This window comes from Zonotrichia albicollis, chromosome 7 (assembly GCF_047830755.1).
Source record: "Zonotrichia albicollis isolate bZonAlb1 chromosome 7, bZonAlb1.hap1, whole genome shotgun sequence".
NCBI lineage: Eukaryota > Metazoa > Chordata > Aves > Passeriformes > Passerellidae > Zonotrichia > Zonotrichia albicollis.
The window spans coordinates 32,595,009-32,622,956 of NC_133825.1; the positions used below are offsets into that span (position 1 = coordinate 32,595,009).

The 27,948-nt window shown below is 43.9% G+C and overlaps 1 protein-coding gene across 1 annotated transcript in view; it reads right to left on the bottom strand.

The window, feature by feature from the left end:
- Window positions 1–26,652, bottom strand: part of ANTXRL (ANTXR like) — a 57,128-nt gene extending 30,476 nt beyond the window's left edge. Inside the window, exons 1-11 of the mRNA XM_005481263.4 lie at window positions 25,423–26,652; window positions 14,225–14,296; window positions 14,027–14,098; window positions 11,852–11,933; window positions 11,724–11,757; window positions 9,718–9,797; window positions 9,523–9,591; window positions 9,244–9,324; window positions 9,080–9,140; window positions 3,173–3,271; window positions 848–917 (exon numbers count right to left, since the gene is read on the bottom strand). Coding sequence (XP_005481320.2) covers window positions 848–917; window positions 3,173–3,271; window positions 9,080–9,140; window positions 9,244–9,324; window positions 9,523–9,591; window positions 9,718–9,797; window positions 11,724–11,757; window positions 11,852–11,933; window positions 14,027–14,098; window positions 14,225–14,296; window positions 25,423–25,583 — 881 coding nt within the window. The 5' untranslated portion in view covers window positions 25,584–26,652. The remainder of the gene's footprint in view (window positions 1–847; window positions 918–3,172; window positions 3,272–9,079; window positions 9,141–9,243; window positions 9,325–9,522; window positions 9,592–9,717; window positions 9,798–11,723; window positions 11,758–11,851; window positions 11,934–14,026; window positions 14,099–14,224; window positions 14,297–25,422) is intronic.
- Window positions 26,653–27,948: the final 1,296 nt, after the last annotated feature.

Here is a 27,948-nt window from a genome sequence, read left to right on the forward strand (position 1 = left end):
CTGGGGCAAAGAGCACCAGGACACTGAGTCATAACAGAATGCCTCAGATAACAGCAATACTACTGTACATAGCACAATAAACTTTAAGACTTTTTTATTTATTTAAAGAAACCCTACTGTTAATGAAACAGAGTTTGTTCTTTTGAATCCAAGCAAATCCAGAACCCCTGCACTGAGATCAAGAAGGGTAAAACCACTGAAATGCCAAGTGAAATTCAAGAAGAATCTTCCCTAGCCATTCTCCAATATCAGAGAAAAAAAAAATTGAAGTAATAATAAAAAAAATTACAAAACCCCACCAAATTAATTTCCTTCACCTACAAATACAAAAGGCAAGGGAAGCATTCACCCATAGCCCCAGTACAGCATTTAAGCACCCATAAGATCACCCAGGGAAAAGGCAGGTATGTGTGCCATGTCTCCCAGAAGTCTACAGGACTAAAAAGGCTGAAAAATGTCAACACTAGACACAGCAGAGCAAAATACAGGAAGCAACATATGCAATAACAGCAAAGGAATTCAAATAAAGCATCTCCTTTCCATGAACATTAAATGTAATTGTCTTGAATGTAATGAACTGTCTTTAAACAGTCTTTGGTCTGAAACAACAGGATATATGAAGAGAGGAGGAATCACCATTCTGAGATTCTATGATATGGGGCCATGGTCCAAGAAGATCTTTGGTTAAACTGTGCTGAAGACCCAACACTGAATAGAGCTATGGTGGCTCATATTAGGAAAGGATTTGGTACAAAGGAGATGGCTGCAATATGACACACACACAGAAGTTTATGACATCTTCACCCAGAAGTCCACCCTCTCAACACATGCTGAATGCAATACTCACTGTCCAGCATCTTCTATCACAGGGGCAGGGCAAAGCAAGTATGTATCATGAACATAAGTTGGCTTTTCATCTGAAAGGAAATGGATATAACTCTCAGGGATGAGAAAATTAAACTGTTTCAAGCAGGCCACCCACTTGGGAAGTGCTGACACCAATGACAGCCACAGATGAACTCAATGTATTGGCAAGTACCAATACTCCCCAATGGTGCTGATTACAAATCCAAGTACTAGAATAACCATTCATGTTGATGCCAACATGATGCTATCAGGCTAGAGATACCACAGCTAAGAACTGGACATTTATCTCTGTTCCTGACAGCAGTGTGATCAGCCATTTGGAATTCAGCTTTGAGCAGTATTCATCATGTCTATCTGAAAATTATGTGCAACCTCTACTCACACTGAATAGTCCTCAAGTTACTCAGGGGCTCAAAAGTTTAGGGTTCAGTTTTTGTCTACCTATGTTCAAATACACACAGAAAAGAATCCAAGGCTGCACTGTCTGAGCCCAAGAAAGAGGAAGCAGAGGGATGGGGTGGAGCTGAAATGGAAAAATACTGGGGGGGGGAACCAAACCCAAGAGATGGTTGGTCATTTACAGAAAACAGGCAGAGAGGGCCATGACTGATGTTATAATGAGGATCTGCTCTGCTTCTCCTGGACCCATCCCCTCTGTGGCAGCATCATCTGTAAACAGCCCATGTTTATAAGTGTTTGGTGCAGGCAGGGTCAAACACAAGGGCACACATCTTCCCACCTACGGAGGAAGCATTTCTCTGCTCCAAGATTCAGCAGTGTTAATCCCATCACTTTCAAAAGTCACATCCAGAAAGCCAAGTCCTATGAATACAGACAGGAGGCCCAGCAGTAATCCTGCACTGCCACTCCACCAAAGGCTTGTAAGCTGAAGCACAAGAGCAGACACACCACTCCAGTGACTGCAGCTTAGCTCTGAGTGGCCAGCAAACAGCTGTGCTGCCAGCCTGGACAAAGAGTGGTCTACCTAAGGGAATAAAGGGCTGATAAAGGCTGCCATCCTATTTATACTTTTGAGGCTTGTTTACTCTTTACTCTGTAGGAAAAAAATTAACTCAAGCAACAACAGATGTAAGAATTGTTCCTTCATGCTTCACTCACTTCAAGCACACCTGAAGACAGAACTCATTTCCCTTCCACGCAGAGATAAGGACATGGAAACCAGTGATATGTTTTAAGGAGGGAAAAAAAGGCATCACAGATCAGTATCTCATCACAACATCTCTTGCAGATTTAACCCAAGGAAAACAGCATGGATTTGGAATGTAATCAGAGTAGTTTTCTTCCTGTGTATTTCCAGGCCCTGGTGAGCACTCACTGTATGAAGTCCAGTCAAGGTGCTAATGATTGGGGCCAGGGAAGAAAAAGCAAAAAGTCTAACTGATAAACCACAAAAAACAAATCCTGGTTAAAGCATATCTGTAAGTGGAATAAATGCAAGGCCACCAGAGCTGTTTTACTACAGCATCAACATAGACAACCGAGATGGGAAATGAAGGAGCAATTCATGTGTTCGCTCTTGTAAGTTAATTCACAGCTTGGGAAGGCACTAGTCTGGCCACAACAGCATATGAAAGCCTCCACTGTACTCAGGCCACAAGGGCAGCATATACGAAATAGGAGCAGAGCTCCTCTCCCCACACCATATTTCACTCTGCCCAAAATACACGGCTTCTCAGGAATGAGAGAGCAACTGCTGAGAAACTGGACACTCCATCTTTTTTGGCCATTCAGTCCTTTGCCTGGTTGCTGAGACAGCAAACAAAAGATCCTGTTCATCACAACAGGACAGGGGGTTTCCATGTTACACAGTCACTGTGATGGGACCAGAAACTGGTGTCAGAGAGGAGCAGAGTGCCTGGGAGGCCTGGCTTTATGGCAGTTGTCTCCTGAACTGGTGACTAAAAACTCTGAAAACACCACCAGGGGATCAAGATAGCAGTATTTCTTTTTACTGCTGATGGATAAGGGAATAGGAAACAATTTTAAGTTTCCATCTTAAAACCGGATCCCCAGTCCTCTCTTGCTGCATGCAGCACCCACGTGGATCACTGCAACAGTGCTAAGGTCACTGTACAGCCCCATGTCCCATGTAAGTGCTCACTACACAGTGCCCACAGGTCACTGCATTGAGCAAGGATGAATTTCAAGCTCCTTTTAAGTGCACACCTCTACCCCAGCTTCCTCTCACATCTGCTGCAAGGACTCCCCTTAACATGGATGAGAATTGGCCTGTGAGGTGACCCAGCCACAGGGGCCACTGCAGTCCTCCAGCCTGCACACTTACTGATAGTAAGGCTGTCATTGAGCTTGAAGCTGCAGAGCACCTGGTCGATGTTTCTCGCATGATAAAAGCCGTTGCCTCTCACCACAACTTGAAAGGATTCTGTAAGAAAAACATAAAAGATTTATTATTTATTTATGAGAAATAACTCAAATACAGCTTTTCTGTTCAGAGTGACTGGAATTAAAACATGACAGTTGCTGTTCTCTGCCCTGTGCCTGAAATAAAACATCCCCACAGACACTCCCTCTATTGAGCAGCAATGTCCAAGAGTACTGCATTAGTGGCATTAGTGCTTCAGAGTCTTCTCTTTGTCTCAAGTCAGCTCCCACAAGTGTAACACACAACTGCAATGCCTTAAAGGTGCCACAGCAAAACGAAGTCTGACTGATTGATGTTCTCTCATGGTTCCTCTGTGGCTTTTGGGACAGACACCTTTGCTCACCAGTCCTTCCTCCTGGCACCAGGCTTTCAGCAGAGCTCTGCTCAGGAAGATGCTGACAGAGAGAACTTCCCTCCCAAACCTTCTGTGACTCAAAGCTCTAACAACGCAACAGTTTGCTATTCTTCTCTCCCTTTACTGTGCACAGGTGGGGCCCAACACAAACCCACAGTCCCCTTTCTGCTAGGGTGAGCCTAAATTGCCAAACTAAGCACAAGATGCACCAGGAAGGGACATGGCAAGGGAAATTTCCCTCTAGGACACAAAAAGCCATTGTGGCTGCTACACTGACCACAGAGATAAGACCTTTAATGCAGGCAGGTAGAGACACGTTAGAAATTTGTTCTGTCCCCAGCACGCTTTTGAAACTCCCTTTGACACCGCAGACAAGCAGCCAGCTGACAGCTGAGATTGCTGGCACAAAGCAAGGGAAAGAACTCAAGTTACACATTCATGCATGAATTTCCTACTTTAACCAAATCCTCCACAGGGCTCTCACACCAGCCTCTGAGCAGCATTTGAGAACAGCCCAATGTAAGAGGTATAACAGCACAGTAAAAATTCGTTTTCAAGCTTCACACTGAAAAACATGAATAAATTACATAGTACTCCATTAGTAGTGAGTAAAACCATGAACAAGTCTACATGCATCATCATCTATACTTTGATGAACATACTCAAAAGGAGAACAAAACAATGTTGGTAGGAATGAGGGGAGCCGTACATGATTTTTAGTGATATAAGACTTGGCTTTTAGCAACGTTCCATACAAGGCACTACCATGTCATTTGTATGCTTTGGAGGAAGAACTCATTGGATCACACTACATGAGGACCAAAGGTGGCTCAAATACATTCACAGCCTCATCTGCCTGCACTTCTTTTATCAAGCTACTGCAAGGCAAGCTAGCACAAGGATGTGGAATGCTTTACTTTTCTGTACCAACAGCTTGTTTCTGTCAAAAATACTCTCACTCACTGCCATTACCACTGTATTGAGATCTAATGCAAGTCCAGGTGAATGGGACTGGGGCATTTATAAATTACAATCATCCACTGGAAATCCACACTCTGGTTTTCATCATGGTAACTTGCTCTAGAGCAGAGCTCTGAACTGACAAAAGCCACAAGGTATGTGGGAATCAAAGAAGGTATTTTGGGAGGAGATAAAGAAAGTATCTACTGGAGTGCATTTTGAAAAGAAACATGTGCCTAGGTACCTTGCTAAAGAAAAACTATAAAATTTGAGATCTCAATGAGCACACCAAGAGCCAAATACACAAATCCAGCATCAGAATTTGGCCTCTTTTTAGTGGGAAGAGTTTATATCCTGGTTCTCACTGGGGGTAATGAGCATTTCTTTTAACAAATGAAAATGTACTGTAGAGTAGATTCATCTACTTCTTACTCCAGTAAGAATCTTGAGTTACTCTTAGTCAGATTTGTGCCTTGAGCCATTCCACATCTAACCCAGCTGTTATACTGAGAATTATGAGCATCCCCTTTTTTTGCCAGCAGAACTGAGAGTCATGACCAGCCCTGAGGGCAACTGGGCCTCTGCCCACCCACCAGAACTACCTGCCTGGGACCCCACACTGGCAGACTTGCTTGTAACCAGCCCACTTCACAGGGGCTTGAACACGCAGCCAAGATGATAATTTCTCCCCATTTCAATTTTGTATTTTAAAAGAAGCTTGCTGAAACAAAATTGCACTTAAATTTTTCTTCCCCTTCACATGAATTAAAGGCCTTAAAAGGCAGCAATCACAAAAGCTTAACTGGTGGCTGCTTCAGGGGCTTTAAAAAGATGCTGCAAGTAAGAAAACTTCAACACAAGACATCCAAGGTAAAAGCTACATCTAGAAGTTTAGTCTTGTCAGGACAATTTACCTCTCCTGCCGTTCTTGTCACTGTGACTGCCACTCTGCACAGTCAGTTGTGAACAAGTGATTGGGTAGTAACCTGTCCAGCAACACAAGCTGAAAATATACCAGGGAAACGTAACCAGCTGGAACCTCGGTTGCTTTGGAGCATGAACGTGTTCTGGGTGATGCTCTGTTGAAATGGCTAATTCCATTTAATTTTGCGCCCTGGCTCTGGCTGCGTCCTTTTCCTCCTTAGTTACTGTCAGATCATGGATTGCAGCTTTTGACAAGACAGCGAAGGGAAAAAGGTCAGCACTGAAAGCACCGGGCAGCGCTGGCAGCGAGATGCTGGGTTGGAGCTGGTGTGCACTGGCTGGGCTGTCGGCTCCGCTTCTCTGCCTCTGATGAGAAGCTGACTGCTTGCATCCACACCTGGTACTTGATGTGGCCACTAGGATGCCACATCCAACAAAACCTTTCAATCACGTCTGCGCACCATAAGCATAATCAAAGCAATGATGCTGTCAAACGGGATATGAGGCACCTCTGATTCTGCACTGATAGCCTGTTTACAGGCTGCATGTCTTGGTCACTTTAAATCACAGGGAGCAGGAAGGACCCAACTACACTGCTCCACATTGGGGACAATGAATTTACAGGGTCAAAAAGCATTAAACATCAGATAGCTGTCACCATATGACGAGATCAGTTTGTAACTGGATTTGCCAGATAGCTTCGTCACAGAAAGCCAGAGTCCCAACTGGAATTGTCAACACATACAAATGGTTCCATTAGCATTTCACTAAACCTCTTGCAAGTCAAAAATGAAGCCAAGACCACCAGCAATCACCAACACAGTAGTAACTATGAGAACACTTACAAGGACTGGCTCAGACCCTGTTTTAAGCCCTGATCATCCCTTGTTTCCACTGAGCCACACAATACCCTCACAATCCATAGCAAATTGTAAAAATTACTAGCAATGCTAAATAAAGGCTAAACCAGTTATCCCCTCCTCACTCAGATAAGTTTCATACAAAAAGTGTGGACAGACACATTTCAAGGCTGTAAATAGACAAGTATCTTTGCTGGACAATGTGATAATATATTGCACTCTCTCCAAAGGTCCATTATTTTTCAAACATAATTTTGAAATGAAAAATTCTATTATGTATTTAAACAAACAAACACTCCTAAAATAAACAAGGAGGAATGGCAAATTTCTAGAAAATGTTGTGCTCTAATTTTCAGCCAGTGAGTATGTACACTATGAAAGTGTATGTGTATGTTGATGCAGGTTTGAGTGGCTCTAGATCTTGACACAATACATTATCAGTAATTACCTAAATTTAAAATGCATAAAAATTCTGACATGAATGCAGAATATAGTGAAGCCTATGAAGTAAAGTCCAAATGAAGCACATGAAAAAAATAAAACACATTACACACAGAGTAACACTATAGCTGTCCAGTGAACTGAACTCAAGATCTGGATTCACACTACCATGAAAATGTTGTTTATTCCCAGGAGATTCCTTCCAGGAGACAGTGGTGCACAAATCCACACAGATGAACCTCTAGTTATGTTGAAGTAAGTAGGATAATAAAGGATAATAAATCTAAGCATAAATGTAAATATTTGTAGCCTCATGCTGTAAAACCTCTTGCAGGAGGTAATTCCAGCTGTGGCCTGTGTGGTAATGATAAATGCTATCACAGGCGTGATTATTAGTGCTCAAGGCTTTAATACTTTAAATACCATGGTATACAAACAGTTCACATCATGTGGAGCTGCAGCCTTGGCTTCCTCCTCTTTTCAAGCTCTCTACTGCTCCTTCAAGCACAGAGATTGGGCAGCAAAGCTTCACCATGTGCCAGCCCTTGCTGGGCCAACAGGGACAGAGCAAACCTCAGAACTCAAGGGAAAGAAGAACTGATATCTTGCCAAATCAGCACCACCACCCAGAAACTGATTCTCCCCAATTTATATTGGTCTTTTTTGAAAGCCACAAAGACAATGAAAAATTCTACAGATCCAAGTAAGGTAACAATATTGTTTGAGCTTTGTTGCCTTTTTTTTTTTCAGGGCAAACTATTTTTAAAGTGTACTTGTGGAATGTTAATCACATTTGTCAAACTTTTTACCTAGCAAGCTTAACAAAAAATGAAGTGATTTGAACACATTATCATTTGGAAAAAAAAAATCATCTCTTTTTGCTGAAATATATTAACTTTTTTGAAATAATTATTTTTTGAGAATTTATTTTCTCAAATACATTATAAAAATATTTTTAACATTCCATTTGAAAAACATTGTTTCCAGTTCAACTTTCCCATATTCTTAACATTGTCCCAAACAGTTTCAAGAATACTAAAATCCCTTCTATTGGAATACTCACACTTTTATGTAGCTAAAGGCATTTTTGTTGAGCAGGATGGTTTGTAATAAGCTTTGCACAAAGAATTGTTAGGTATACAATTAGTAAGCAAAAATATGACAGAATCATTATGAAATAAAAAGCTTTAAGTGTCAAAGCTTTAAAACTGTTTTATTCTACAAAACTCCAGAACACTTTTAAAAGTAAAATCACTGCTTTAAATTTTCTACAGATGAGATTTTACATCTAGTCCACAATAATATACTTAGAAATAATTCAAGAGACACGATGTTCATGTTAAGTTGAAATATTCATGTTAAGATTATATTGAGATTGACATGTGGAAGTGAAGAGTGAACAATTTCTCTTCTGTGATACTAAATTTTTCCTGAGTTCCATATTTTGTCTGTTTTCAAGGTCAGCTTTCATGCATCATTGCCATTTCTTATGTGCTCCTTTTTACATTGTATAAGGAAATGAACACAAGACACTAACACCAGAGCTAAATAACCATGCTGAAAAACTGTACCTTCCAGCAAACTTATGGTGTCACTCTTACTCTGCTGCAATAGCCTCTAAAGTAGAAAAAACTCAACAAAAGAATTGCTAACATAAACCAGAACAAATCCAAGTTAAATATACTAGACATGAAAGGCATGAAATTATCAACAACTGCTCTGGGTATCCTTCATGTTTACCACAAAGAATAATGTTTTTTTCAGATAAATAAAACATTAGCATTTTGGAAATCACAAGAGGTATCTTGGCCTATGCAGCAAATTATATTTGGTTCAATAAAGCTTAAATTTCTGTAAACGTTTTGCAAAGTCTTGTTCTAACTGCTGACAAGTCCCAGCAGATGCCAGGAATGCAATCTTTCCAGAAATTTGTGAGATATTGCTTTTAGGCCCTGAAATACCTCTGTCAGTCTGGCTTTACATTACTTTTCTTGTCTCTCTCTCTGATTTTTTAAAAAATGGTGTCCTCAATTGCTCAGTTTTGTTGCCCCTGTCAGCTCTCCAAGCTGGTACTCAGCCACAGCAGCTACATGCTTATTGTCAGAATGCTTTTCTCAAGATGAGAAGGAAATGTAGGGCTTTAGCCATGGCCTGAGAGGATGCTCTAACACATCCACAGGCTTCAGCTCCAGTATCACATTAGGTACTTACTGACATTTCATCAGTGTAATTCATTTGCCTTAACACACTGTCCTTGTGAAAACTTACCTCCTGCACAAACACTGGATGGCTCAGCTGCCAGGATCTCAATGCAAGACTTCTTCAGAATCTGAAAGATTTAGATAAAGGCATTTTTTGGTAACCATTTTCATCTATGCTGTCTTAATGCAGGGAAGGGCGGTCTTTACTGTGTTTCAGAACATCCAACTTACTGAATCAATGGTTCCTCTTAGGGCATAAAAGCCTCCTTTAACTGGAAAAACATGATCGATGCTGTCAGCAATCGTTGACAGCTGCAAAGAAAGACAATCATAAATCATGAGGAAAACAAAATTACAGTGAACAAAACTGGGCCCTTTCATAGTTGCTAACAGACATCACAGTGACACGAAATGATTTATGCCCCAAGTGATTAAATAAATGCCTTCATCTGATGCTGTTCCTTGTGCAGTAGTGTAACAGAAAAACACAAGAGAAAATAAGCAAGTTACCTGAGTTTCATTGAAATCTTTCACTCCAACACAATAAACAGTAGCTCCAAAACTTCTGGCTCTGTTTGCCTAAAAAACCCAAGAACTGCCATTAAGTGCAAAGCTGTGTAATCAGTGGAGTCAGCAGTAAATGTGCACAGGTGTTGGAGGTTTAGATGACATAAATAAGTTTGGATGAAGACAGAAGTGACTTACTTCTTGCTCTGCATAATAGAACTGAGCATCTTGCAGCTCGCCGTCCGTGAGGGCAATGATCACACTGGCGGTCCGAACTCCTGCGTGGAGGACAGTCAACAACAGATTGCACACACATGGCACAAGATTCAGCAATGGAAAAAAACCTCTGCAGTGAGGCAATCCTTTTCACTGACAAATAAATACAAAGCCCTAAGCCAGACTCTCAGCCTGGTCTGTATGGACTTGGTGAGACACCAGCTGAAGGCCAGATGCAAGGCTTGCAACGAGCCAAAACCTGAGCACCTTCACACCACAGCATCACTGCAGGGGATTGCTGCTCTAACCAGGTCCACACACCAGCTTTCCTGTTCTGAATAAAATAGAGCAGCTACCAAGATTACAGACACGTGGAGAACTGACAAAATGGGTTCACACAGGAGAGGTTTCCCCTCTTCTCTTGACAAACTTGTCTCTACATAAACATTGTCCAGAGACTGTGGTAAGAGATACTTCTGCAAAAGGATCTTTCCTGTCATCCTACCTTTCCCTCCATCAGGCTCTGAAAGAGCAACCCCATGGAACATGGCATGAAATGGGCTTCTACAGGGAGGTCAGTCCTACAGTTCTCCAGCAACAAGAACTTCCAGTGAAATTCACAGGATTCTGAGCATGTGGAAACCTTAAGATTAGGTTCATTAGGGAAAAAATCATGTATTGTCATACAACATTTTATATCCCAACCCTTCACTTAAGTGAAAAGGTTGCATAGACTGCAGAGATGTATGTATGTAATGCAGTATAGAATACAATGCTACCTAGAAAAATGCAACCAGTTAACACAATTAAACCAAATTAACATTCAAACTATGGTTCAACCAACCATAGAGTTCACAGTTCTTAAGCAGAGTAACAAATACACATACATGTTACTTTCAGGCAAGTATTTGCTATCTTTTCAAAATAATCTGTTACAATTTCAAGTGTCTTCCTCCATACTGTCTGAAATTACAGACTGATTAGTTCTGACAGGTTTCTTATGCCACACGGTCCTTCCCATGCCATGTCAGACACAGACATAAATCTTAAAAAAATGACCTGCAACTTGAGGGGAAAAAATAGCTTGGATTCCTTTTTTTTTTTTTTTTTTTTTTTGTGCCCAGAACACTTGAAATATGCTTAAAAAACTGGAGTTCTTATTTTGTTTTCTTTTCAATGCTTGTTTCTTCCCAGGTAGCTTAGCTTCTAGATCCAGATCTCACCTACTCTTTTTCCTTCCTAATTCAATTTACAGAATACTTGATTAGTTCTTAGCTATATGTTATGAAGTAGAATTGTTTTCAGTTGGACACCTCAGGACTCCTGATTTTACTGGCAGAAATGCTACAACACTGTGCAGAGCTGCTGCTCCTACACTCGCAGTCTATTTTAATAAAAAGGCACTGACCCATTTCTCCATCTTCCTAAGAGACCATGAGCCCACAAATGAGAACAACCTCACACCAGGGTATGAACTAAGCAAGTCTTGTTAACTAACTAGGTCTTCTTTTGGCACAGACAAAAACCACAAATACACTTACCTCTTAAAATCTAGTGAAAATGCACATTTTAGCAACTCAGAATCTGAACACAAATCATTCATACTGATGCAAAACTCTCATTCACACTGATGAGGACAAGGATGTGGGACCACAAAGCAGAGAGGGCTGAGTGCATCAGGATAGAAAGGACCAGGAAAATGTGGGAATTTCTGTCTGCTGGGTGCAAGATGGGCAGCTCTGACTGCTATGGTTTGGTCTGCATTCTGCAATGGCCGGATCTGGGATCATACTGGTCTTCTCTGATCTCAATAAACCATGAATCACCCATTTAGGAGTAGGGCTGCAGTCAAAATGGAATGTGGTGTTGCATAACAGCCCTCCTTCTCCAGCACTTCTGTCAGTGGGTTTACTGCAGGTCACAAAAAGAACCATAATCCCTCAGTCTCCTCAATGCAGACATTAACATGAATGCTGCACAGCACATACCTCCATAGGTCTCATGGTAAATCTGCTCATTTGCCTGCAATGAAGTGCAGAACACGGTTAGCTCATAAGAATACCAGCAGCAAAGTTTCTAGGTGTAAAACAAAGGAAGTAGGTACTGTGATGTGTACCCTTTTAAATCCTTCATGCATGAACGTGTCTCCTCCAGGCAATTCTTCCTTAAGAATGTCGAGTCCTCGTCTTATGGCTTCCCTTTGGATTGAAAAAAACCAAACACAAATAAACAACAACAAAAAAAAATCCCAGGAGAACATTTTATTAGAAGTTTTTTTTTCTTTTGCTGAGATATTCGTGTACCACAGCTAGATTATGCAGCCTGTCAATCAACTGCACAGAGTGCATACACATCAGCTGGAACACTGGCTGAACCACTATTTTTTTCTAAGTCCACAATTTATCACCCAAACACCCATGGGAGCACAAAACCAGACACAGGGTACAGCATTAGGGCAACATATTTCAAAGATGAAGTTCTGTCCCTGCTCCCTCATTCTTGTATATTCTCAGCCAGGATAAGATTGAATTAAAGCCAATGCCAGATATTAAACTTTAATGAACTGGAGAACAAAACAGAGTATAAAAACTTATGACCCTGTCACAAAATTGGGACAAATTAAAGTTCTGTATTGAATCAGTCATCAGGACAGTCTGGATTAGGATTTTTCCATTTTAAAAAAGTGGCCAAAAGATAAGAGACCAGGATGGGAATGAGGAGAATTTCCTATCCTAGACCAGGGACTCATCAGCCTTCCTGGGCTATAGATTACTCCTGGACACAGAAGCACTTGCATGCCATGACCCCTGTTGCATAGCTTCTTACTCCCCAAATACCTATTAACCAAAAAGATTGTTCAGGGACATTAATAATTTAATTGATTGCTGACCACCAAAAGACCCTGATCCTTGACAAGGGTTTTCATCATATTAATGGAACACAAGGCACAAATATTCAACAGATAAGACACAGGCAGCTCAAACATCAGCTCCAGATGCTGTGGGGCAGCCTTTAAGAGAATAGTGAGAACCTTCCTAAACTCCATTTTGCAACCAGGTATTTTAGGTGGCACAACCACAATTACAGAGAATACAGGAGGCTATATGGGATGAAGGTAAAAATCAGGAGCTTGGATTGGGGATGCCCTTAGTGCAAAAAGCACATTTTTTTTCTCTTTTGAAGCATAAAATGAGCTGAAAAGGCACACTGTGATCCGTACAGAGAACAGGATTTAAGGACAGAGAGCACTCCAATACCATGTTTAACATATTGAACTTTCTACCTTGCAAAGAGCAAATTCACCCAGAGAAAAGTAAGCAAGTTTGAGCTCTCCCACCAAGATACATGATGGAGACCTGAAACAAAGCTCAGGAAAGCCAGCAGAAATGCAAGAGCCCTGCAGGGTGTCTGGCTTAGGATGAGTCCCTGGAGTACAAAGTTGAGGGAGTAGCTGCTCTTCCTGCTCCAGAGTTCCCACGACTTATAGGGGGCCCTGTACTACTGAGGCCCTCTCACACAGACAGGAGCAGCAAAGGTGAAGGCTTGAAGCTGAAATGAAAGAAAATACTTAGAAACACCCAGATGACAGGGATTTGTATATGTAGAGGAAATTAAATTTAAAAATAACCTTTTGGGGTGGGGATTTTTTGTGTTGGGGCTATTTTCAGTGGTGATTTGGAGGTTTTTATTCACTTATTTTTAAAAGAAAGAAAATTTGGTTGTGAATCTGGCAACCAGAATCTTTCTCCACTTTTTCTCCTACAAAGACTGTCACTTGGCTTTGCAAAGCACCTCTGGCACGGGTGCTGTTTGCAGGCAGTCCAGGAGAGGGGTGCCACAGCCTGGTGAAGTCCTGCTCCAGCACTCAGGACTACCTGGTGTAAAGGTCAGGGCTCTGAGTCCCTTCCAAGGGCACTGGGGATCTCTCATACACTCTTTTGCTCACCAGTTCAGGATCTGAAATCTCTTCCACAAAAGCTTCCTTATTTGGGTAGACGGGGATAGCAAGTATGTACCTGGATCCTCAACTGGAAATGCAATTTCTCCCTGAAATACCACAGCAAAGAACAGACAGCCCAATGCTGCCTTTCTCTCACAAAGCAGAAAAGAAAATTGAAATGGGACACCCCAAGGCCTTCTAAACATTCCTCCAGCAGGGAATGGAGGAGAGGGTTTCAGCTGTTGCCACGCAAGGACCAAGGCAGACCCCAAACTCTGGGTGTGGGGCCATGTGCTGTGTGAGAGGAGGGACAGAGGGTGTTTGTGGAGCAGGGCAGCGGGAGGAACTTGCCTGTTCTCTGTCAGTTTCATGATCGTAGTGCCCCGTGAAGAGAACACAATGAAGGACATACGCAGCATTGGGCTGAAAGAGAAAAACAAGCCAGATCCACACCACACTCATTACCTCAGCAGAAATTCATTTGCTAATAAGCACTAAACAGAAAAATAGATCATGCGCAGGAAATTAAAGATTTTAAAAAAACTTTACCTTATGAATTTCTCAGCTAGGCTTTCCACAAAGGAGTAAATCTCAGTCCAATGATTTTTGACACTTCCAGATCTGCATACAAAACATAACAGATTACATGAAGCTTTCTTTGCAGTGAAATTCCTGGATCCACTTTGAATTTTAAGCCTGGCCTACTCCAGAGCTGGTTAGGGACACAAATTACATAGAGTTGTGCTGAAAGCTGTAATAAGAACCATGATGACAAAACCCACTGACTCCAAGACAAGGAGTGAAAGGTCTGAAATGGCTTACCATAAAATTTTGAAACAACTCAGTAGTCCTTCCATTTGCTTTTGTTCCTTTTATAGCATAAAATATAAATATTTTCTTCTAGTTTAATTAATTTTATTTGACTTCATTATGTTATCTGCTATCAGATTATTTGCTTTCCTAGAGCACAGCTCTGCCCTTGCACCACACACACAGAATCTTGACTGATCTTCTATTCTCCCAGAATGCATGGGGGAATTTTTTCCATGAATTACTGTTTGTTTCAAAAGAGAAAGCAATACTCTTGCCTAATTTGCTGGAGTAATGTTCTGAGCAGTCAAGCCCTGGCTTCATTATGGATTTCTTGAGAAAACTTGCACAACTTAGTTACATGCAGAAGACTTACACGCCAAGACTTACTTCTACTGCAGAAGACATCCATGCTGCCACTTCTATTATATAAAACTACATTACTGGCCCTCCCTGGATTTTTTCCAAGTCTAAGCAGAGACCCCCACAGTCTGATGGGACTGAGACATCAAACAGAGCCTTGCACACAACAACCCTACAATAAATTATTGATTTCTACCATGTTGATTTTACCATACACTTTCAAGACATTAAAAAGGCTAGAAAACATCAAAGTCAATGGTTTTTAAAGCCCTCCCTACGACTGTGGTGTTTATGAGAGAATGACCCATTTGCTTTCCTTGCTTGCTGAACTCATCTATCAGGTGTCTCAGGCAGATGAAAAGAGAGATAAATGAAACAATGGCACACACACAAAATCACAGGGGCTTTGATGCAGAACTGAAAAAAAGTTCTGAAATTCACATACTATATAGCAGTAGGATTCCTCAAACTGCTGTTAGGCATTTTTCTGTGTAAACATGAGGAAAAAGTACATTTTACTATTCTCAGTTCTACTATGGGCTTTCCAAGCGATCTTATGCCAGTTCCTCCTGCCCTTGTATGTCAGGCACAGAAGCCCACATGTGCAATGCAGGATGGCACTGCCTGCCCTGCAGCACTGCTGGTGGAGTGGAGAAGGGGTAGACAAAGGGACAGGACCAAGGAAGCCTCCTGAAGTGCACAAGCTAGAATAAATTGGCTTGTGTAACCCTATGCTTTCATGCTGCTCTTCTGGAGAACTGGTGATTCATTCACAGAACAAACTAGTTAACAAAGAATGAAGAAATTTCCAGGCACCAAGGGAGGGCAACGAAACACTGGGGACTGTGGGATTGTGGGACAATCAAACCACAGCTCTGGATCCTCTGCAGTCCCCAGTTTGCATGTGCTACACAACAACAGGTTTATCATTTGTGAACAGCACCAATAAAAGGCACTGGCACTATTACCTAATTAACCCCATCAATACTCTATAGCACTCCAGGATTTTTAATAAAGTCCCATGCTGAATATCTAAACATGATGAAGTAAAAAATTCCTTGAATCCATCCAAGATGCATCTAGAGCTCCCAAACTTCTCTAAAATACTTTCCCCCTCACCCCGCCCCGAAGCTGACACTTTCAATTTCATTCTCAGCTTGTCATCTGACTTCAATTCAACTCCTGACATCTTCAATGAAGTCAATGCCCCTCACAGAATAACCATAATTTCTTACTTGGTAAAGACTGACCTATTTTACATGAACTATCAAATTTCTACTGCCAGCTGCAGAGGCACTGATGCAATCCAGAAAAAAGTAGCAGCACATTTTCTTCCAAACTGCAACAAACCAACGCTTCCAGTACCTTCTTAGGATGGTCAGAATTCCTTCTTTTTTCATTTTTTCTCACTTCTTTTTTTTTTTCTTGGAAAGGGTACAGCCAGGAGGAGAACTGACTGTAATAAATCAGTAGGTGCCCATCTCTGAAAAACTAGGGAGGTCTGTGTCATGGACTAGTCCTCCCTGGAAGTGTACTGGGCTCTCAGAGTGCCCAGCTCTACATCACAGAGGTACAGCCCTGCAGAGCAGAGTTACTTCAGTGCAGCAATGGAGGAATTCCTAAGAGGAATTCTGCACCGACATGTTGCTAACTGGCTGGGAAGTGTCAAAAGTATCCAATCTATCAACAGGGAAAAGTCAAGGCCAGACAAAAATGTTATTTTCAAAATCCCATAGAGGGAGTACCAGGGAAGTGATCAGCATTTAATCACCTCTCTCCACACTCCTCCAAGCCCAGGTGTCACCTCCCACTGCAAGTGGTACCAAAATGCCATCAATGCCAGTCATGTCAAAGCCCTCATGAACACCACTGGGAGTGGCCTGGCTTAGAGAAGAACCTTATTTACCCTCCCCTCTTACCCAAGTATCCCTCTAAATATCCATGTTTGTAAAGCTATTTGTAAAGGACTTTTATTTGCCACTACATATAAAATATACGAAGTTGTCAAATGTCATCAAATATGAGATCCACCATCGACAAACAGAACTGCCCCACACTATTGAAAATCCTGAGCCATTTCACTGCCTTTGGAACCTTATCTTCCACACTGCAGAATCACTGTTATTATCAGCATAAACTTGCTACCCTTTGTGGCTGGACCAGACCAGGAGAAGAAATGAAGCCTGCCAAAGACCAGCACTGTGCACAAAAACATTGGGGTGTGACAGACACTCATCAGCATCTGGGACAAGTCATTGGGAAGTGACACAGACAGGGAATCTTATGTATGCTGTTGTGGAGGTTTGTACCAGTTGGGCCACCACGACAGCACTGTGGCTGTCTGCACTGCGTTGCAGCAGATGCATCTTGCAGGCTCACACTCTGACATTTCCTGCCTTCAGCCATCAGATACCTGGTTCAGCCTCTCACATCAACCAAAGGCTGCCACCACCTTGCGGGGCCCTGGCCCTCCTCCCTGCACCCTCCCTTCCTTCTCTGCTAGGAAGCCTAACCAGCCCAATACTCTCTGCAAAGCAGTGGGGCAGCACAGGAGCTCTGAGGGTAGTGACTTAGCTGACCAGCTGTTTGTGCACCTTTCAGAGTCAAAGCAGGATGGTGAGGCTTTAGCCCTCAGAGGTGACATAATTCTCAGGGTAAAGGAAAGTACACAGCAACAAACAGCTGCTGTGGGAAGCTGGAATGTTCCAGAAAGCATCTCAGAGCCTGCTTCTGCTGCTGCTTTCACGGGGGTAAACCTGGAGTGGGACCAGAGAAGCAGCCAAATTTCCCCAGGTTTATCCCTATGCAACTGGGACCAGAATTCAGCCCAAGTGAAGTTAAGAAAAAACCCCACAGAAGCCATTTGCCTTGAGCATGCTCCCTGCTCCGTGAGCTCTGTTCCCATTACACACAAGACAAAGAGAAAAGTCAGCAAACCACAACACAGGAAAAAATGTCCTCCGGGCCACATCAGGACTGGGCTCAGAGGAGCAGCTGCTGCTGCTGTTTTCCTTAGTTTTATATTGCTACTGCTGGATGGGAGGGGAAAAGAGGAGGTCAGTGAGTATTTCTGGGGGTGGAAGGAAGTGATGTGATTCCAGGGCTTGAATCACTCCTGCCAACTTTGGAGTGATTCCTTCTGGTTTAGCAGAGCTCTGTGTCAGCATAAAACCCCTGAGCATGTTAGAATTGTGCCCACCCAATCTGATTGGGCATTTCACTGATGTTTGTGAACACAAAGAGCCAAGATAGGTTGGAAACTTTGTCTTCTTTCCTGACAGATTCCCAGCAGCAGTGGAAGCTGGAGCCTGGCGAAGTGAAGCAGCACAAGGCTGGCATAAAGGGTGCCACTCTCAGCCCAGCCACTTCAGCAGGCAAACAGCAGGAGGGTCTGTTGTGTCTGTCCTAGAGCATGTGGGTTCCACAGCCTCTGCTGAATTCCCTGTCAGGAGCCCATATGGATCCACCCAGCGCAATGTACAGCAGTCACCTGGCTTTGCAGGGAAAGTTAAAACCCCAACACTACCCAAAGGGTAAATATTTTTATTACCATATGTACACAGAGAAGGCAGCAGGACCCAGAGCCTTTCATCCCTGCTGAAAGTGACAGAGTGAAACCCCTTGAAAGCACAGAGCTGCCCCTTGTCCTGTTTCACACACAGACCCACATACACACACCCACCATGCCCATTTGCCTCCATTACAGATTAGCTGAAGGCAGCAATTCCAGACAACCTGGAGCAAGTAAAAGAAGCATTATTACTGATGCTGGGTTTAGTCTGAATATGGTGTCAGGGGAGTACAAGACCACCTAAGTTTGTAGGCCCCTGTAAGTCTCTACCCCCTTGAGCTAGTGGTGGCCCTGTACATGGTCCATTGCTCACAAATGTGACACTGTTGTTATTTGGAGGGCTCTTTGTGGTCACAGCCACATTGTACAACGGAATTCTTGCACATGGCTAATAATGGCTCTGCAATAAAAGCAAACCCTGGGGCACTGAGTTTGTTGTGGTTTCAGACATGCATGCCCGAGTGTTCATCCACCCCTCTGCTCCCTTCTGAGCCACCAGAGCATTCAAAGTGACAAGAATCCTCCTCTCCCAAACAATGCATCTTCCATGCAGGGAAGGGACCTTGACTGGGTGAATCATCCAAGCAAGGAAGGACGAGTTTCCATCATCTGCTCCAGAGGCAATTAGAAACACGGGCAGAGACAGCCATTCTGAGACAGTTCTTGCTTCAGAGTACTTGTAACATTAATGGACAAGACAAGGGCTGGAATGGGGAGGGGAAGATGCAGAGAGGTGGCTGCAAAATGGCTTTTAATCCTAGGCCAGCATCCAAGTACAGGATCCAAACTACTTGAATCCAAAAAGTTCATGACCAAACCCATGAATTTCATAGCTAGTTTTTGTCCTAGGGATAGTCTGCAGCAATATGACAGATTTCTATGAAATCATGTCTCAAGCAAAACAGTGCCCTTTGATCCTACAGTCATCCATCTCATTCACAAATCCTATCCACCTGGTGCCATACTATAGCTCTTGATAAGACCCTCACCAACAACATGGCACAAAGTGAAATTCAGAAGCCATGCTCACACTGCATTCCACCACTTCAGATCTCCCTGAAAAGCTCCAGGGATGCTCTGAACAGCATCAGGACAAGAAGACCCTCTCTGAGCATCCTGGTACTCTTCAGCACAGCACAGGGGACAAAGCAGGGCACACCGTCCCAGCCATGATGCAACACTTAAAAAGGTGCAAATGATAGATAGGACCAGGGATATACAACTCTCGAGCTGTTAATAGCTCACAGGAGTCAATTCATTTCTATATTTGAGATTAGAAGATTCAGTTCTACTACACCTCATACAAATTCATAGTTTACATTGCATTTGGCCTGCAAGCCCAGACAAAAGTAAAGAAGTTCTCAATCACTGAACACACAAATAAAAATCCTAGGTCAGTGGGAATCTCACGGTTTACTTCCTTGGCTCAAGCCCCAAATAAATCAGATTTAGTTACATGCATAAATAGACTGCAAATGACAAGCTGCCATGGCTTTTTCTTCCCATTAACTGTACATGTTTTATGTCAAATAATCATTACCGTTAGCTTTGCCTTGTGTTTCATAAAGAATTTTTTTCTTGGACTAAAGGTTTTCCTGACAGAAGTCAGAGCTAGCAGAAAAATATCAGACAAAGTACAAACAAATAAAACCTGGTTCAAATAACATAGGTATGTCTGAAATAGAATAAAATTTGCCTTGGAACATTCCAAGCAATTATACCTGGTTGTAAGCAAATCATAGCACGGCTGCAATAAAACCACAACAAAGAAAGATGCAAGGCAAAATACCGGCAGATTACATTTTGAAAGCAATAAAAAAATATTGCTTACAGGCAGCTGGAGGTTATGAGAGGTGTCATGTAGTTCATGTGGTCAAGTTATAAGCAAGGGAAGTCAGAAAAGGAGGAAGACAGATAATCACTTTTAAATACACACACAGAAATCAATGCTATCAAAGGAACGAAGCTGATACTTTTGTTCAGACAGCAACTCCTCTCAGCTGACCTGCACCAGGTTCTACATCTTACAATGAACTGAAGTCTGACCGCAGTAGGTAGATACTCCTACCTAGACAAAAGAGTTCAGCAGTGTTTTAAAAGTCACTCAATACCAACTTTTCTGATATATTTAAGGTAGGTAATAGAACATGTGTTCATTTTTTGCCAGCAGTCTGATTTTCCAACCACAACAAAGTTGTTTAGCCACTCATCCCCTCCCCACACACTGTGCAAAACCAGCACCCAGAATGGCAGTGGCCACAGAGAGCATGGAGAAAGAGGCTGCAGGAGGTCCCACAGGGCCGGCTCCATCCCAATGATCTTAGGCTGGGACTGCACGAGGCAGGAAAAGAAGCACAGGGCTGCAGTGAGACCCTAAGGCAAAAAATATTTGTTCTCACTAGTACTTGTAATTCCTGAGTACTAAATTCATTCAAATCATTGGCAAGGAAACGACTGGGACAGAGGGCAAATAATGTGTTTATCAAATGCTATTTGTTTGCATTAAATGCAGCATATTGTGAAAAAAAAACCAAAACCAACATACATGGAGATCAGCAACTCCCTCTAATTATCTTAAAATTATAGAAGGTGACCTTAAATAGCAGCTCCTGAAATGCTTTTGTTCTGAAAGCTTTTGGCAAATCAGGAAGGATCAACCTGTTTCCCTCCTGACATTTCCCACACCCACTGCCTTTTCAATGGCAAGCTGAGAAAGGGTATACAGACCTAAAAAACAAAATCAGGAAGGATATTGGACAGGGTAGCAAATTCCCACCTAATCAGAGGTTGTGCTCTTCCATAACAGTGACATTCACCTCTGGAGCAAGGCTTACCACGTTGAAAGAGAGGCAGCTGAAAAATGGATTACAAGTGAGAGACTGGGCACATTTTACTGATGTCTCTACCAAAGTTGCTGGTGACATGGATGCTCTTGGGAAAACAGGAGACAAAGTAAAATTGATGTGAAAGGCACTATTGTTGTGGGTCCAAGGAGAGAAAGAGGGACTACACAGAAGTTCAGGGGGAAGATGAGGATAGAAGAAAATGTAGTTAAGCCAAACTTCCCAACATAACAGTTACAATCCAAGAAAACCAGCCAAGACTTTACCAATACATTACTGCTGGCATGATCTGTGCTTTAGAAAAAGGAAGCATTTTCCCAAGTCTGTAAAGCTCATTTTTCCTCAAAATCCAAACAACTTTTAGCAAACTTCCCAAATAGGAAAAATAAGAAAACACTTCTGTCTATTTTACAGTCAAAACTAACCAAGAAGTTGTTTCATATTTGGAAAATTGTAACACAGATAGCTCAGCAGTTCAGACTTGTCTTGTCAAGCATTGCCAGCAGCAGATATTTATGCTAATTATAACTCCTTACTTTAAAGGGGTTTCTATTTGTTGCATTAATAAACAATCATAATGATGCTACCAGGCATTGTTATAATTAGGAAACACTAGAGGTCAGTCATCCTTTCTTCTCATCAAGTGCAACTCAGTATGATTACAAACAACAGCTGGATGTTAACAGCAAGGCAGGATGAAAGGGAGTTATTTACATTCTCAAGCACAAGTATGTCACTACAAGACCTGATGGTCAAGCAACCAAAATCCGTAACAGGGCCTGTCCTCCACAGCTTGAGATGTGACAGAAATAAGTTCTCTGTGCACTGGGACAACCTAAGCAAATGAAGCAACCAAAGCAAGTGAGAACTGCTCAAAAATCCATTATGTCTGGCTTAAAAGCTTTTTACTTTGTTTAAAGGTAAAACTGAGAGCTTTGCTATCACAAGTGACTTGATCCTACTGCATGCCATGGGAGAGGTGGGTGTGCCAACGGCAATGTACGCTGCCTTACCTCATGCACAGAGTGACTTAGCTGCTTACAAAAGAACTTTTGCTGCTTCATTATGATATTTTAAAGTCTTCCACTATGCCTCCAAACAAGCTCAGGCCTGCACAACTCATAAAGCACAAGATTCAGACAGAGCAAGACTGCAGACTTTAGGCAGCCGCCTCTGCAGCCAGCAAATGTCCTGCTCTCCCAGCTTCAAGAGATTTCCTCATTTAAGCATCCCCAGAGACAAGGAAGTCCTAATGTAGCTCTGGCACAGTCAGCCAATCCTAAGGAGGATGATGGCTGGTCTCCCTTCCACACATGCTGCTTTTCCCTTTCATTATGCCAGCTTTTTGGGGCATCTAAGGTTTAGTGGCACTCTCCTGATCTTGCTTATCCTGTGGAGTTAACATGAAGGACTGCAGTCAAATTCAGGCAGAGAAAAACTGCAAGAAAACAGCAAGTTTCTTTTTTCTAATTGGCAGCACATATATTATACCAATAACTTCACCAGAAGATGATCTTTTCCATCTGATGGTTGCTGCCTGCAGGATTAAATCCTCACAGACTTTGCCTGGCAGAATGGAAAGGAAAAATCATGCCCCAATAAAGTCATTGCAGTAACACACACTGCATAAGGAGAAAGGTTTGTTGTCTTTTTCCAGATTTTCTCCTACAGATCTTTCTATTGGGAAGCAAAGCAAACCAGACTTAAAGTCATTTTGGTTCAGCCAGGCTGATTTTAGAGACAGGAGCTGCCATTCAGCTCACTACACGGTCACAGGATGAAAGCCTGCTATTTTCACACAACCAATACTTCAATCCCACCATTAGACAGCTAACTAAGATTGAATGCATCCAACTCCAGACTGGCAGGGCACCAATAAAGAGAGGCAATCCCCAAGCTATAGGGGTGGACTTCGTGCATATGGCTGGGTTTTTCTGGGGTTTCTCCCACTTGAAATTACAGACAGAATTCTTCACAGATGTATGTCAGTATCCAACCCTAAAAAAAAAATAATTGTTCACTGTATTGACAGATTTACCAGATGCTTCTGACGGGCTTCCTGCCTTCTCCCTACCTGAAATATCCTGACTGTCTTCAACAACAATGAATCCTCAACACTACCTGGAGTTCCTTCCTGACGAGCTGTCCCAAGACCCAGGGCGTATCCACTAAATCAGTCCTCCCTGCCTCCATAAAGCTCCTTGTGTTGTACCAGATGTCACAGAATACAGCTGGTACACCTACCCTCAGCCAGCACAGGACCTATGGCTCCCAAGATCTGGCATTCTAATATTACCCATATGGATTGTAATGCCATCTCATTGAGACCAACAGCAGCTTTGCCACCCCACTGTTACATATTTGGTGGGAGCAGGGATAGATTCTAAAACCACTCAGGGGCCCCATGTAACAGCTTTTACCAAAGGAGAACTATTTGGTGTAACTCTCAAAGCTCAAAAAGACTCAGTTTGCAATTGAAACTAAAGAGAATTTTCCCACTGGATCCCAAATGACATTTTACTGTGATCAGGTCCAGTTTCCAGTGGATGACTGTAGTGAATGGACAGCACCTGAAACAAAATGAAAGACCTGTGGCTTGCAAAAAAAAAAAACATTATTTCAGGTCCAGAGTATCAGAGAGGAACTTGCTTAGATGATCAACTTCCTACTGTTTGAAGATCAGTATCTCTGAGCAAATTGCCCTCTTCTCTGCTTTTATCTCCTTGAATACAATATAAATGGTAACAGCACAGGCAAAAAAGGGCTTTCTGAAATACTGATGAATATAAATATATACATATATATATTCTGAAATATAGATGAAAGTGGAGATTGCTGGGGTACTCAATGTCATTGTAACAAAGGAATTGTACTACAGAAGACAGAGGAGCCATACTGCTATCACAACATTCATTTTTACAGGGAATTCAGTGTGGGAACTGGGCATAACAACAGTGTCAGTCACTTCTAGGAAGCCTGGCAGGAATGAATTCGAGAACTAACACTAGCCCCCCACAGAGCCCATTCTAGACACAGAGGTTACTTCAGAAACAAATTCTAAGCAAAAGAAAAACAAAACAATGACCACATGGTGCATTCGTGTATCTTTTAGAACAGCAGAATGCCTTTGATCTTCAGCTTCTTTTGCTCTAAAAACAGAATCACTGTTTAATGATACTTTTTCCCTTCTTGGATACAGAAATATACATCTTGAGTGACAGTGACTTTTTGCCTCTTGCAGGCTGTACCAAGGGCCGGCCTTATGGATTGATCCATTCTCCTGAATGGGAAATAGAACAATGCAGACTTTATACCTGGCTTGAGGGCAAGAATCACAAGGTCTTCCATCTTTCATAATACTCTGTCACACAGGTAACCCAGAATGTATTAGATAACACAGTCATCACACTGTGGGACACTAACAATTTACTCCTTGAGTTAATCCCTTGGCTTTAATCCTCTGTCAAGCCAGAGCAGTACACAAGAAGAAAGAGAAATTTGTACCTTCTGAAAAACACCTGTGGGTGCACCAGTTTACCACTTGCTCTGTTAGTGCTTGCTGAAACATGCCTACACACATGAGCTTAATCATACCCCCATACCTGAATTCAGCTGACAAAGTATCAAAGAGAAGTCCTATTTTAATAGATGTAACTCAAACACAAGTTTAGACAACTCTGAAGAAGCTGAGCAAAAATAAGTTTTATAAAACATTCTTATACATGAACTTGTGAAAACACAGACAAGCAGCCTGGTCTTAACTTCAGGTAGGTCTGCACGGTCCTAGCACTGGTAAGTCCCACAAGTGACATCTCTGCACACAGCCCATGACACAAAACTCCAGAACGATGTGGGCACTGACCAACACCCCCTCAAATCCAACACTCACAGCCCACACCCCACACGCTACAACGTGAAAGCAGCCCAATTTCCCAGGTTTGCATGCACAACTAACCCAGCATAAAGGACACTGCTCCCCTAAATGCTCCACTTGGAAAATGCGCAAGTTTTGGGAAGAAAAAATAAGGAACGAGACCCACACGTTATATGTGGCGTCAGGAGAAGTCGTCCGGGAAGACGGGGGAAAGAAACAACATCCCTGCTGCTGCAAGGAGTCACTGAAGGGTGAATAAACGTTTTTAAATGCGACTGTCACTTACTTATCCAGGACGAAGTAGAGATCAAAGGCACCGTGACAGGAGCGCTGCTCTTCTTGCTCTTCCTCCTCTGCCGGCCGGGCGCAGCAGATGAGACTCCCCATTGCCAGCAAAAGGCAGCACAAAAATGCCGCTTTCTCCACACTGCTCCAGCAACTCGCCATCTTTTCCCTTTCCTTAATTCCTCCTCCCCCAGTCTCTCTCTCTCTCCCACTCTGCAAATCTTACAGGCGCTTCGGAAGCACCGAGAGCAGAGAAAAAAATCAAAATAAAACAACAACAAAAGAAATTAAAAAAAAAAAAAAAAAAAGAAATTACTATTTTCAGGATCTCAGCTCAACCCTGAGGGCTCCAGGCAGCCCTGCCCGCGGGCGCCGGACCGCTGGCTCCGGGCAGGGGGCTGAGCCCAGGCGGATGGTCCCCAGAGCCCAGTCCCCCTTCCCTGCCCGCTGCCCCCAGCGCCCCAGCCCCGTCCCGCGAGGAGAGAACAGGCTCCTCTCGCACGGGCCAAAGGCAGGAAGGGGCAGAGGGAGGGGAGCGGGAGGAGGGAGACAGGATCTTAGGGGGGCAAGATGAACCGGGACTTTCCTGTTCCGGGATACCGATATGGCAAAGGCTGCAGCTAGCGAGGGACCGAGCTTAGGGACCACTGCCCGCCGCCGGCGGGGCACAGGGCGGGCGTTCCTGCCTCCTTCCCTCTCGGACTGCCCTCGGGGCAGGACAGCGGGGAGCGGGCCGGGCACTCCGCCGCCGGCGGGCACGGAAGCCGGCCAGGGGCCGCGGCAGCCCAGCTGCATTCCGGAGCATCGCTGCGCGTCCTGCTAAGCCTCTCTCCAGCAGGCTCGGGAGCGGCTGGAGCCCAGAGGAGGTCAGAGCACAAGGCAGAGAGAAGTTGCTGTAGGAGATGGGCGTCGTGGCAAAAACCTGTGACAAAGCGGAGGTGGGGGGCACAACGCGAGAGGGCACTTAAGAAAAATCTGTTTGTAGCTGAGTGCAATTAAAAAGATTATTGCTGGAGGCGGGGGTAGGGGCATGTTTTCACGGCCCTCTCGTGCCACAGCAAATTGTTTCTCTTCGTGGAAATCTTGGTTTACTCACACTGGAGTCTGAACACATCCTGCAGGCGATGAGTAATGATGAAATGAAATCTCTTAATGGAGGCTTTGCACAGTAGCATAATCACTCCCCGCCTGATACACACAGGTTACAAAGCGGTGCCCTAAAGAGATTGCCCAGCTCATCTGGATGGTGTCTCCAAAGTTTGAATAATTAGTGGCTCCCAGCCGCTTCCCCCTCCCCCACACTCTTTGCAGCCCCTAATTAATGAAAAGAGCCACGGGGAGGGATGCGAGCGGAGTCACTTTGCATGACAGAGTGGGGGCTAGACATTTCTCTCTCGGGGCGAGGCTCCCATCGCGAGCCAAGGAGGAGGGAACCCATCCCCTGTGGGGTCTGGCGCGCTGTCCCACCGAGCGCAACCCCCCGAACACCCAGCGCTTCGCCGGGGCCGCGCCACCACGCTCCAGCCAGGAGTCGCTTCTACGCTCCAGCAGCAAAAACTGACACCTCCTGTCCCCGACAAAGGTGATACCCGCGGGGGGCACGGCCCACCCGGGCGGTGCTGCGGGCGTGGGACGTGTGCGTTGTTTCCCCACGCACACAGCAGCCCTGCCCGCTCCGCGCCGAGTGTGCGGCTCTTCGGGGAGCAGTGCGATGCCGGCGGGCCCTTTCCCTCAGCGCCCGACGGGGACACGCGTGAGAGCGGCGCGCCTGGGAGCCCGTGGGAGCCCGCGCCCCTCCAGCAAAGCAGCCTCGGCGTGCTTTGTGCGGTGTGGGCTGCCGCCCGCCAGTCTGAAATCCCTTCGGGAAAGGCATCTCGATTTCAGTTGCGTGTTTCTGTGCTGGACCGAATTCAGACACAGCCAACCGCGGCGGCGGTCGGGGACTTATCAAGGAAAGATTAGAGGGTCCACCGGCTTTCAGCCGCTTTGCCTGGTTTAACTATGCACAGCTAAAAGCTGAATGCACTGCTTGAGCTCACCACTTGAAAGGTTTTTTGAGCACTGGCCAGTTGAGACCCAGCGATTACTTAGATCATGGAGAAATAGAAAAAAACCCACATCCTCCCTGGCGACATTCACAAAAAATGAGCAAACGGCTGCTGAGCAGCAGGAATCCCCCGCCTCCCCTCACGCCGCCGGGCTTCGGCCTCGCCGGTGCCCACTAGTGTCCGCAGCCCGCGTGGTCCCGGGAGCCCTCGGCACCCCCTGCCCTCGACAGCTGTCCTTCCCCGCACACACCGCAGCCTTTCAAAACGAAATAAAAATGCTCATAGCGCCAGAGTCCCTCGGTGCCTCGAGAATATCAGATAGTACTGTAAAATTACCCGGCAGACTTCAAGGTGGTCTCCAAAGCAAAGTAAGGCACTGCCGAGAAAAAAAAAAATCACTATTTTTCGATAATGTGCACTGCCCTTTTCTAGGCTCTGATATATCCTGCGATTCTGCACAGAGAGATGACCTGCTCATC